General features: G+C 42.3%; 1 protein-coding gene across 1 annotated transcript; it reads left to right on the plus strand.

Annotated features, from left to right (window-relative positions):
• Positions 1–573: 573 nt before the first annotated feature.
• Positions 574–4,108, plus strand: LOC146393109 (forkhead box protein B1-like). Its single transcript, XM_084926472.1, has one exon. It carries the CDS (start codon positions 1,077–1,079, stop codon positions 1,998–2,000), a length of 924 nt encoding a protein of 307 aa, XP_084782598.1. The 5' UTR covers positions 574–1,076; the 3' UTR covers positions 2,001–4,108.
• The last annotated feature ends 7,887 nt before the right edge of the window (positions 4,109–11,995 follow it).

Genomic DNA, 11,995 nt, shown 5'->3' on the forward strand with positions numbered 1-11,995 from the left:
TAAAAAATTATCTGCCTATTATTTTAGAAAAAAAAAAAAAGATAAATGTGGCATTTGGGCAAAAATGGGAGAAAAAAAGCAAAAAGGGTTAATCGTATGAAATTAATCGCAGAAATTATAAGCTCATTGTTTAAAGTTCAGGGTTGTTGTTTCCACACAGAGCTGTGGATTCGCACAATAACTTGTTTAAATTTCGGGGAAATTCACTTTAATTCCGTAGTTCAAGGAAAGTGGAAAAACAGGAGCTTATTAAAGGAGTTTCTCTCCCACAGTGAGAGAAGTCTCGTCTTCATCAGCTCAGACTCTGTGAAAGATACCTGGATGTTTGGAGAGAAGCTTCGTAACGGTTCTGTGAACAGAGACAAACGACAAAAAGGCAAATAAAACAAATTAAAGCGCTCACACAGCAGCTCTCAGCGGCTCTATTAGTCAATGCAAATTGGTGCGAGAGGCCACAAACAACCCCCCGACACACACACACACACAGACACACACTGCGCGTAAAACGGTGCCAACACACCTCCGCTCGGCGCACACGTTCCCGACAGTCGTGCTCCTCTCTTCGGCTCTTTCTCCGCCGTAGCTTCAAATGAAAGACTCGTGTCGGTTCACCGTGTAAATGACAGCACGGTGTGTCCCCCGCTTCCCCCCTACGCCCCCGCCTCCCTCCTCCTCCTCCTCTTGGCTGTGATCATGTGATGGCGCAGAAGTGGCCCATTAATGAAGCTCCTCACCGGGGGTCTTTTCTGCTTCTGTCACCGCGCACGGGACAGATCTGAGAGGGACATGGAAGAGGCAGCAGCAGCCGCTTAGCGCAGCTCATCAGCGGGCAGCAGGAGGACGGACACCGCGCTGCACCTGCCACCCAAGCGGAGGAGAGGAGGAGCACCCACCGCTTCAACTTCTCCCAAAGTTTCGCTACCAGCTGTGCGTAAAAACTGGGAGCATGCATCCAGGACAGCCGGCGTTTTCCGTCTCGTGCGTAAAGGCGCAGTGAAGAGTTTGGAGAAAGTTTCCGAAAACAAAGCGAAGAGAGGCTCTTCTGACGGGATCCCGGTCCGGCTCGGCAGGAGAAAATGCCGCGCCCCGGGAGGAACACGTACAGCGACCAGAAGCCTCCGTACTCGTACATCTCCCTGACGGCCATGGCCATCCAGAGCTGCCCGGAGAAGATGCTCCCACTCAGCGAGATTTACAAGTTCATCATGGACCGGTTCCCGTACTACCGGGAAAACACGCAGCGCTGGCAGAACTCGCTGCGCCACAACCTCTCTTTCAACGATTGCTTCATCAAGATCCCCCGCAGGCCGGACCAGCCCGGCAAGGGCAGCTTCTGGGCTCTGCACCCCAGCTGCGGTGACATGTTCGAGAACGGGAGCTTCCTGCGGCGCCGGAAACGCTTCAAGGTGGGCAGCATGCAGGCCGCGGACCCGCTGGCCGCCAGCAAGCCGCAGGAGGCGGCGCACTACCTGCAGCAGCAGGCCAAGCTGCGGCTGAGCGCGCTGCACGCAGCCGCGCACCTTCCGCAGATGCCGGCCGGATACAACCTGAGCTCCGTCTCGCAGCCGTCCAGCTTCAAGCACCCGTTCGCTATCGAGAACATCATCGCCAGAGAGTACAAGATGCCCGGCGGACTGGCAGCCTTCTCCACCGCCGGGTACCCGCTGCACAACCAGCTGACCCCGGCCTGGCCGCACATGTACGGCTCCGGGATGATGGACACTGCGGCCCCCATCTCCATGGCCGCCAGCGACTACTCGGCCTACGGCATGCCACTCAAGACCATCTGTCACGGCGGGCAGACGCTGCCCGCCATCCCGGTGCCGATCAAACCCTCCCCAGCCTCGGTACCCGGCCTGCCGGGGCTGCCCGCGCACATTCCGGCTTTCCTCGCGAACTCGCCCCAGTCTCTGAGCCCCACCTCCCCGCAGACAGCCACCGGCCAGAGCAGCCCGGGCGGCCCCGGAGAAGCGCTGCATTCCGCGGTGGCGGTGCACTGACGGGGGCTGCTCCGCTTTTTTCTATATTTAAAAAAAAAAAAAAAAAAAAAAAAAAAAAAAAACTTCCACCGCAGAGAGTTTAGGAAACCGCAGGCTGACCTCTGACCTCCACAGAAATAATCAAAATGATCGACTGGCTTTCTTTTCCACCGAGGTCAGAAACAAATTTGCTCCACATTCCTTCGCTTCACCGTGACTGAGTTTAACGGCTCGGTGGATCCCGCACAGACAAATTATCCGGATCTTTTGTGTTTGCAGCCTTTTCTTCTCGGACTCAAAGAAACCCTCAGATTAATGACTCCAGAAGATTTTTCTCCCTCTTGAGCCTCTCCGTTTCTTTTCTGCCCCCAAAACAAAAGTTAAACCTAAAAGGAGGTTAATTTGATCCCATTTGTAAAACTCTTTCTCCCTTTGCTTGAATCTCAAGAGGAAAATCTGCCTAAAGAAGCCGGCAGGCGTGTGAACAACCAAATATGTCCCCGCTGTTTTTTCCTTTCTCAATCGAGTTTATTTTGTAATAATCGATATGAACAATCGCAGAGAAGATGAAACTTAAAAGCATATATTTATGTCACAGTCTAAAAACCCACCGGAGAGGTTTGAATGCAAGGATCTATGTCTCTGATGCACTTTTTAAAGACCAACTTTAGATGTTTTTTATTGAGTAGCGAGGCCGTGTTGGTTTGATTTAAAGGTTTGGTGTTACAATGAGCCGCTGTCTGTGTATTTGTACTGCTGCATGCTCCTCCGTCTGAAAAGCAGAGAATAATCCAGTGTTTGTATGTTTTTTTAAATGATTATTTTCGTTTTGGGGGCATTGAAAAGCATGAACATGACTAATGGGCTTTTTATTCCCTTCGCTGTGTCTGCTCATCCAGATCCATTAAAGAAACCTTCATGGGCAAAAATACAGGAAATAAATCCAGTCCAAGTGCATTTGTACACTTTAAAATCTCTTTAACATTTTCAGCTTTTATGGATTTGTGCAGTTATAATTCAGTCCTCTAAGTTTGTACATTTAACCTCTAACCTGCTGTTTTCTCCCTTTCTTAAAACCACAAAGTGACATTTTTTATTTGAGTGGGATATTTATTATATTTCAGCCCAATATCACAGCAGATTGTGAAATAGTCACAAAAAACAAATGAAAGTAGAAAAAGTTATGACTATTTCACAATCTTTGTTAAATCAAATTAAAATTAAATTAAGAATAATTTAGATTCGCACCTTTAATCTCAGTAAACGTGGCTCTTAAAGCTGACTTTCTTGTAACTGCAGAGTTCTTTTTAAATTTATTTTTCTTGTAACCTGAAATGTGGTTTAATAAATCTGCTTTACCAGGTGTTACATAAACCCAGCAGTTTATCTGGTAACAGCTGTATTTTTTTTTAACTCCCCACTCTGTGAAATACCTGTTCAGGTATTTTAACAGCCTGGCACTACTTCTTGTTTCCCTTCTGTTATATATAAACCCAAGATCTAAGGTACCTTAAATTCAAACTGTTTTATCAAAGTGTAGGCCTTCTGTCATGAAGTACGAGTACGTCTGTATTCCTGAGATTTGGAGCCGGAGGCCTCCGACAACAAACCAGTTTTAAAATGAGATTTTACGGTTTCTCTGTCTCGCCCATTTTATTTTTAACATTTCTTTGTCACTTTCACAAAGCAGCAGCTGAGAAACTGAACTTCTGTCAGTGATTTATAGGTGATCATTTCAGTGCAGCCAAATATAAAATCAGAGTTCATTCTGGGAAGCTGAGATTCACATTTCAGGCTCAGTGTTATTAAATCAGGATTAAATGAACCCTCAGACTGTTTCTATTGAAACACATTAACGTGCTCAGATATTAAAACTGGACCAACGCACCGTCTCACACAGTTCATCAATGCTGCGCTCCATTTTAATGCTAAATCATTTATTTAATAAGACAGCAACATAAAAATATACACTGAACTAATGGGCGTGAATAATCTTAACATATTTTTAGTTTAGTATCATAAAAAAATCTAGACCTACGGAAACATTTGAAAAAATATTTAATGCACACTAAAAATTCTTTATTCTTTATAATTTGGTAAGTAAAGAAATAAAAATGAGTGAAGCTTTATTTTGCTTTGTCTTTTTTTTATATACACAAAAAACATTTACAATAAATGTGAAATTATGTTTAACCTGTTCAGGTGGCAAATCTGTTGAGTGAGACAACAACATAAATATAAGTTTAAATAAAGGTTTGAATATTTTTCAGTCACCTGTGACTGCAGATTTGTTTTTGTCATAGTTCACTGATGTTCGTGCAGTGAGCTGATATCAGAATCAGAGGTTTTTGACTGAACATAAAAAGTTCCGTTGAGCAGACCCGACATGTTTCATTTAATATCACGCTGTAAGAAAACGTCATCGATAAACTTTGACTCAGTTTTAACGTCTAAATGTGAAAACAAACAAAATGTGAAACAGAGAGTGAACACAGAACGAATTCAAGATTTTTTTTTGTTAGACTACAAAACAAAGTCAGTTTCTTTGGTTTAGTTTTCTTTACATTAGATGAATTTCCACGTGTGTGACAGGATAAAAGATGCTGAGAAACAGGAAGTGGCTCGTCTTTGATTTATTGCATTAAAAAAATAAGATGGAAATGGAAAACCTCGTAAAAACATTCACAGTAAATCAACATAAATGTGACTCCTTTATACATCAACTCGGATATTAATAAAATATAAATGCAGCATGTACTGATGTCAAGAGAAAATTCTCTTCGTACCAAATTTATTTACTAAATATTTCACACTTGTGAGGATCCTCAACATGTCGTGACTGTAAATCAGAAGAAGACCGAGTCCCGCTTCACGTTAGTGCCGAGTCACATTAATATATTCTCAGGGTGTGAACCATCAATGCAGCACGTTCACATGGAAATACTCCACAAACATGCGTGTTACATACGAGTTTAAAACACGAACCGTGGACGATGACTTCCCTTCAGATAACATTAACCTGGTATGTCGAGCGGCACTACAAACATTTCCATATCACATTTAGCAGGAGTTAAGTGTTCCAGTCATGTGATCCATTATTTTCAGCTTTTGCAACTTTTATCTTGTTGTCATTACTGTGACACAACTGCAGCATTTAACCTTTTAATTAAGCGCCTTTAGCTTCCCATTATCCTTTACATTTACTTGGAACCTGAAGAAAAGGGGCGAATAAAGTTGGATACTTCAGCTTTCATGCATGTAGTCTGACAATGATAACACATTTGTACTGTTGGGGCATTTTCTTATGTAATTATCTGACCAATAATGTGGCTCCTGTGCGATTAACGCCGCTAACAGAGCGTCCAAGAGACCGTGAGCTGAACTTGGCACTTCCTCCTCTTGCTGAAGCGGCACCGAGATCCAGCGCAAGGCAAGATTTACTTTGAACTGTGATTTATGCAAAGCTGCTCTAGTAAAGTCTGTAGTGTCAGTTTTGTCCAGAAAAAGCGTAGATGTCACCATGACAACCAAGAACCCAGAGCTTAACAGGAAGTAGGAAGTGTTTTAACACAAACCGAGCCCTCTTCCTAAACCTAAATCGGATACTGAAACTACCCATGTCACTTGAATAATGTAATCATAATCAAGTTTATTTGTGTTTATTTTAGTCGTCTATTAATTAAAAACGGTTCATAGCCCTGTTCATAGTTAAACTGCAAAAATCTCATGTTTGAGTCAAACTATGGTCTCTGATGTCAGATGATTCCCACAGCAGTTTGTGAAAAGTCACAGTCTACATCAGAAACATCTTTATTGGGTGCACAAGTTTGAATTTATATTTATGCCTTCCAAACCCGGTTTTGATGTGCGTGGGATCCAAGCGTGCGTCCTGCTGGAACTCACAAGTTTCAACCATCTAGCTGTTTTTCTTTTGAGGTGAAGTTGAAGAGTTTGGATGTAGACCTCCTCCAACATTGTTCCATCCACTTTGTGCAGCATAGCAAAACTGCTACCACCACCAGGCCTGCCAGTTGGTACGGCGCTCTTATCTTTACTCTTCCAAACAAACCTCTCATCATTACAGCTCAATCTTTGTCTCGTCTGATCGTAGAACTTCGTGTGGGCAGCTGCAGGTGTCAGTCAAACTTGAAGGTGTTATTTTTGGAGCCAAAACTGAATTCTTCCCTGCACGTGTCCATGGTGATGTAGAGCTGGCTTCACTGTGGACAGTGATGCTGGTGTTGCAGCAGTTTACAGTTCATGGCAGAGCCTTGGTGGTTCCTCTGTTATTAACATCCTAACCACTGGGCGCTCATGAGGGTCAGTTTGGGTCTTCTTCCAGACCCTTGGCAAAGTGGTGACACATTAAAATAACTTCTACTGAAGTATATCTGCAGCTGTTTAGCAACGACTCCACGAGACCTTCACATCTTGTGTAAATCTACAATCATCTTTCTTAGATGTTCATTGACTCCCAGGAGTTTCATTTTGTTTTGAGTGTAAATTTTGTAGTAGATTAATGTGCAGACACTTATGGCTGCATTAATTCTGCAGTTAAAGTTTAAGGTGTAATTTATTGTTAAATCCTGGGAGTAGCTCAGCATAGATCCTGCAGGTGGTTTCTGTTTAATGGACTCTGTTCCTCTGAGCGCTGAGAGCCAGCAGCTCGTGTGAAGAGCTTTTCCTCCCCCCGCAGTGACCGAGCTCTGGTGTGTAAACACTGGCCGGTTTGTGCGGAGCAGTGAATTAGCAGCGGGCGGCGTCTGGGCGGCCGTAAGGGATTAGCCAGTTAACACTTTCCTGGTGCCAAACACAATTGTGCTCCGTCAATGCGTACGGGTCTTTGAGTGTGTTGCCAAGAGACGGCGACTGTTACCATAAAAATGTCAGTTTCTGAACACCCCTGCCACCACCACCTCCATCCTCCTGAGCTGTGTGACCACACACAAGTAAAACAAACCGACGATAAAGGGAAAAACCTCCACAGACGTAAAAGACGAGGTTAAAATAATCACACGGGTACAGAAGGAGGAGGTGCTGGGAAAGATGGACCTCCACGGGACAGAAGGAACAGAACAAACACAACTTATTACTCCACATTTATTGATTTCTGTTGATTCCACAGGGACTAAACTTTGAAATCAATAAAACTTTATTAGTACAGCCCATCTTCTGCAGTTTAGTGCTGACATTTGTTATAGGTGACAATGCGCAGTTTGATGTAAATAAACAATCTGAAACTAATGCGAGAAATAAAAATGATTCACAGTTTAAAATCCGAACCAATAAACACCTTCTTATTTTAATGAGGCACAGCAAACACGCAGGAACAGAGCAGTCAGCAATATCTAAAGTTTTTTTGGCATTTGAATTTAATTGCAGGCGTTCATAGCAGGTTTGATTATTTGTGGCTTGTGTGTCATTCCTACATGGGAATTCAGCGCGTTTGTTTTCATGGTCAGACCGAACAGAGGCTGGAAGCTGAGTTACTGAGTAAGGATGAAAATGTGAGCTGTTTTAAATCCTGCAGTTCCACGTTTAACCCTCGCAAACATTTTAATACGCAGCTGAGAAGCTTTTTAATGCCTCGACTTCAGTTTCAGTCGAGTGAAGCTGGAAAATATCAGGAACACGATTTAAGGCGAAGATCTGCTGGATGTCCAACATCAGCTGCTAAACTCGCTGCTCACTGAAGTGCAATTAATCATGAGCCCCTCGCTGCTGTTCGTTAATTAGAGACTTCAGGAAGAGGTGTGACAGCGTTAATTAGCAAACCGTACAGACGATCTGTGGAGAAAGACTCAGAGAGAGAAGAAGAAGAACGTGGCGATGACGATGATGATGATGACAGAGCGTGCCGTCTGCTGTCAGCCGAACAACACATGGCTTATTTACACTGACGAACTCGTCAGATGATGAAAGGCTGTGAAAGATTTTTGGTCCTGAAACACGACATGAAAATGCAGGACGGCAGAAAACACACCTCGCCGTTGCTTTCATCATCGAGTCATCTCCAGTTTGGCTAAACAAATATTTAAAGTCATGTAAGATGTGGTTCTGATTAATGTTAATAACAGAAATAACACAAAGTACCATCCAGCCAATAATCCTAAACACACAAATATGGTTTTTCCTACATTAGCCGTCGTGTCGCGTCCTTCTATGAGCCAGTCTCAACAACTGGCAGCCATATTGAAACACCTCCAGACTGTTATTATGATGTTAAGTAAAATATGGTCAATTTTAATGGTCCCCAATAATAAAAACTGGATCAACAGAAAGCTCGCAGGTTTTTCAGGTCCTTTTCTTCAAATTGAGAAATTCAATTTTTCCCTCTTTAAGTTACTTGGTCATGTTTGCTGTTGCAGAACAGAGGTATTTTAATTAGACGGTTTCTGGTTTTATTTTCTTAACATTAGACAATAGAAACAAATAAAACATTAAGCTCTTTATAGCCAACCAACAGCAAGAGATTATCTAAGTATTCATTCTACCTTTTCCACATGTAAGAAGGCAGCAAGAAATATTTGTCTTAAACTTCTGGTCCAATTACCGACCCAGACGTGTAAAATTTGTCCAAATGTTTCATGTGTTAAAACATTTGTCGCATCTCTCTTGGTCTGTGAAGGCCTCAAAGTTTCAGATCCAACCCCACTTTTTATTTTTCAGCCTTGGAATTTGAAGCTTGGACTTTCTGATTCTTTCTCAGGGCTGAAACACTCGTATACGGTGTTTCAACAAAGCTCAGATGATGTCGTTATTTTCCATGATGTTCTTAAGATGATTGTTGTTAAAACAAGAGAGCCATGAAACACCTAAAGATGTTAAAGATGTGATGTGCAGCTCATATCTGTGCAGTACCCCTGAGCCTGCAGCTCAGACCCCCTCGTCTCCATCCTGATGTGGAAACTGGTTTTCCTGTCAAAACTGCTCCAAACTCCTCCAGGGCCGACGTGGCCTTTTTCCCAGCTGCAGGAACGTTTAGCTCCTTTCAGCTAATGTTTCTACCCTCCCTATCATAATCTATGAGACCTCATCCATCTGCACATCTTTCCCCTTTAAGCGCTGGGCAGGTTTTTGGCACCTCGGCAGCTTTGAAGTGCGGCTCTGAGGTGTTAGTTTACGGGCTGAAGGTGGAGATAAGATTCCTGAATGGGTCATAAATTAAACCCATCACTACAGAGGTTTAAAAAAGAGGCTGGAGGCAAAAACACACCGAGGTCATTAAACCTGAAAGTCTGTTATCAACTCAAACATTCTCCAAATACAAGAGAAGCTCTTTAACAGCCTGACCCGAAGCTTTACGTCTGTTTGAATAAAGTTTTTACTCATGACCTCCAGTGTGTGAGCTGTTCACATTTATTATCTTCATGTCATTTCATGTCCTGGGGCAGTGAGAACAGAAACTACAAAAAAACTTCATATAAAATAAAACGATGAGTCGTTTTTCAAGCAAAAGCTAAACTGACATTAATTAAAATGCAATTATCTGACAGATAATTCTGAAAACGATCTCTCCGTTATCTGCAGTCTGCTTATTTACAGAAGTCCAGTTTAGTTGAGTGAAATTTGAGGATTTAATCTGGGTGTTGCTCACTAGTCGCTGAATGAAGACACAGCTAGCTAACCATAGGTGACAGTGTATACAGCCGCAGCAGTTGTATAGACTGTATATAAAAGATGGACTTAGCCACTGTGCTGTCACACCAGGGTCTGTAAAGTCCCATTATGAAGCTGCGTGCATCGTGACACATCGGGTTTACTGTTTTCATTTTTGCCGTTTTGTTGGCTTGAAACTGGACGTGATGAGCGATGCAGCTCACACGTTAGCTAACGAATGACGGATAATTTAATCTGTTAGCATGGCTGGGTTTATTTTTTAACCCAAAATTGAACTTTAGTTTTAAACTTTGAGTTTTTTTCAGTGGGACTTGAAACTCATGAGAACAGCGATGAGCTCAGATCAGGCTACCAGCAGGCTCACTAACATTTACAGCCAAAGAAATCACAGTGAAATATTCACAATACACATTCAGTGATGAAATGTGTAGATTGTGTTTATAAGATTAATAAAATGTTTTGTGTAGTTCAGTTTTAGAATATTTAATTTGCCACAAATAAAGTGAAAAATGAAATAAATTAAAAATGAGTTTTGGTGATGAATTTTCTTGTTATCGGGAATTCTTTGAGCTACGATAATCATGCAGTAAAAATCTGATATCCCGGAATTAGTAAATATTTACATAATTAAGTTTAAAAATCTGACGCATGCCCTTTAAGAAAATAAGTAAAATAAGTAACAACGCACGAACAAAAGAAAGGAAAATAATTAAAATAAAATAAATGACTGTTTGTAGGTTTGTTTTTTTAACCTTTACAGTTTTTGTTATTTTAGAAGTTATTAAAAAAATTAATTGTCATATTATTGAACTGGAAAGCTTTTATATTTTATAAAAAGCTGAAATTTTCACTAGTTTGATATCCTCGGTGTTACTGTTTTGCTTCATATTTTGGACTTTCATGACATCATGTTTTCCTTACTTGAAGTTTACATGATCATAAGTTTCATATTTTTAGATTGTTTCCGTTATTCTTGTAGTAAATTAAAATTGGGATCTGTCCTGGCGTTGGTGATCCTGGTTCAGAATCAGTTTGGGGTCTCAGAGTTCAGAAGTTCACTGACAGTTTATGGCTAAGTTGAAGCACCTGATGGCTGCAGGGGGCGACACCCCCGTCAGTGCCGTGCACAGGTGGGTTACGGGAGGGCGGAGCCGCCTGCCACAAACCATTTAGGGTGTAGAGAGGGGAGGCCAGGGGGAGGTTAGTTAGTGGGCGTGTGAAAAGAAAACGACACTAATTCATTGGTAATAAAAGCACCACCTCGCCACCTCCTCCCCTGTCTGTTCCCAGGCAACGCCATGCTCAGCAGCCCCCACCTTCATCCCCTCCATCCTCCTCCAACTTCTATGACTAATCGTAAGACATGTGGGGGAGGAACCCGCCGCTGTGCCCGCGACCAACACGGCTCATCAGCATCATCACAAACAAACAAGCAGCGAGAGCCGGACGCCGCACACAGGAAGTTGCGGGTTTCGGGCCTTAGCGTCGACAAATAGCAACTGACGGTAAAGGGAAGTCTGAAAACAAAGATCTCAGGGGGGCGGGAACCTGGATGAAACATGTTTCTGATGTTGGTTTCAAATGTGGATCAGGTTCGTTTCCAAACCTTTCCAGCTCTGGTTTATAAACTTAATCGAGCAGTTTCCTTTAACCAAACCAAAGACTGACTGAAAAAGAACATCTAATGAGTCCCACCCAGTATACTTCATGAGAACCAAATAAAGTCCATAAAACCTTAGAATTAGCTTAACGATTTCAAATATACTTTTTTATTTATATGCTAAAGTCTTTTCTTGGCAAATGCATTTGCAGGAAAATTCACCAGGAGACAGAAAGCTTGTGTTGTGGATGGATTTACTCCATTTTTGGTGTCTTACCAAGGACCTCAACTTTTATCAGGAACAATTTACCCTTCATCCTCCATCTTCCCTGTGCTAATGTGTTCCTATTAGCCTAACTGCAGCTATGAAGCTGCGTTGGTGTTTAGTTTTCTGCCTTTGTTTATCCCCAAAGTTACTCCAGAGCTGAATGTTTCATCATCAGTGGATCATCTTTAGATGGAAGGTAGCTAGGCTGCTAACTTCTAACTCCCCTAAACCTCTTAAATCCTCTTTTTCATGGATGTTGGATTTTATTTTAACAGCTGGGCAAACAGCCACACCGATCACTTATTGGAGCTCAAGTTATTTTGGCTGTTTTTATAAAAAGTAAGCTCAGTGATGTCACTGCGATAAAGAACCGGAAAGTTTCATTTTCACTGCTACGATTCAATAAAAAGTAAATAACCTTAACATTTCAGTTTAAATATTAACTCTGGGTTTACGGCAGTTACTTTTTCAACCAGCTGCTTTGAAACCCTGAAAATACATTTTCTTTTCAGTTAAACTGCTATGAAT

Source organism: Perissodus microlepis, chromosome 1, assembly GCF_051167445.1.
Source record: "Perissodus microlepis isolate ML-2025 ecotype Zambia chromosome 1, ASM5116744v1, whole genome shotgun sequence".
Classification (NCBI taxonomy): domain Eukaryota; kingdom Metazoa; phylum Chordata; class Actinopteri; order Cichliformes; family Cichlidae; genus Perissodus; species Perissodus microlepis.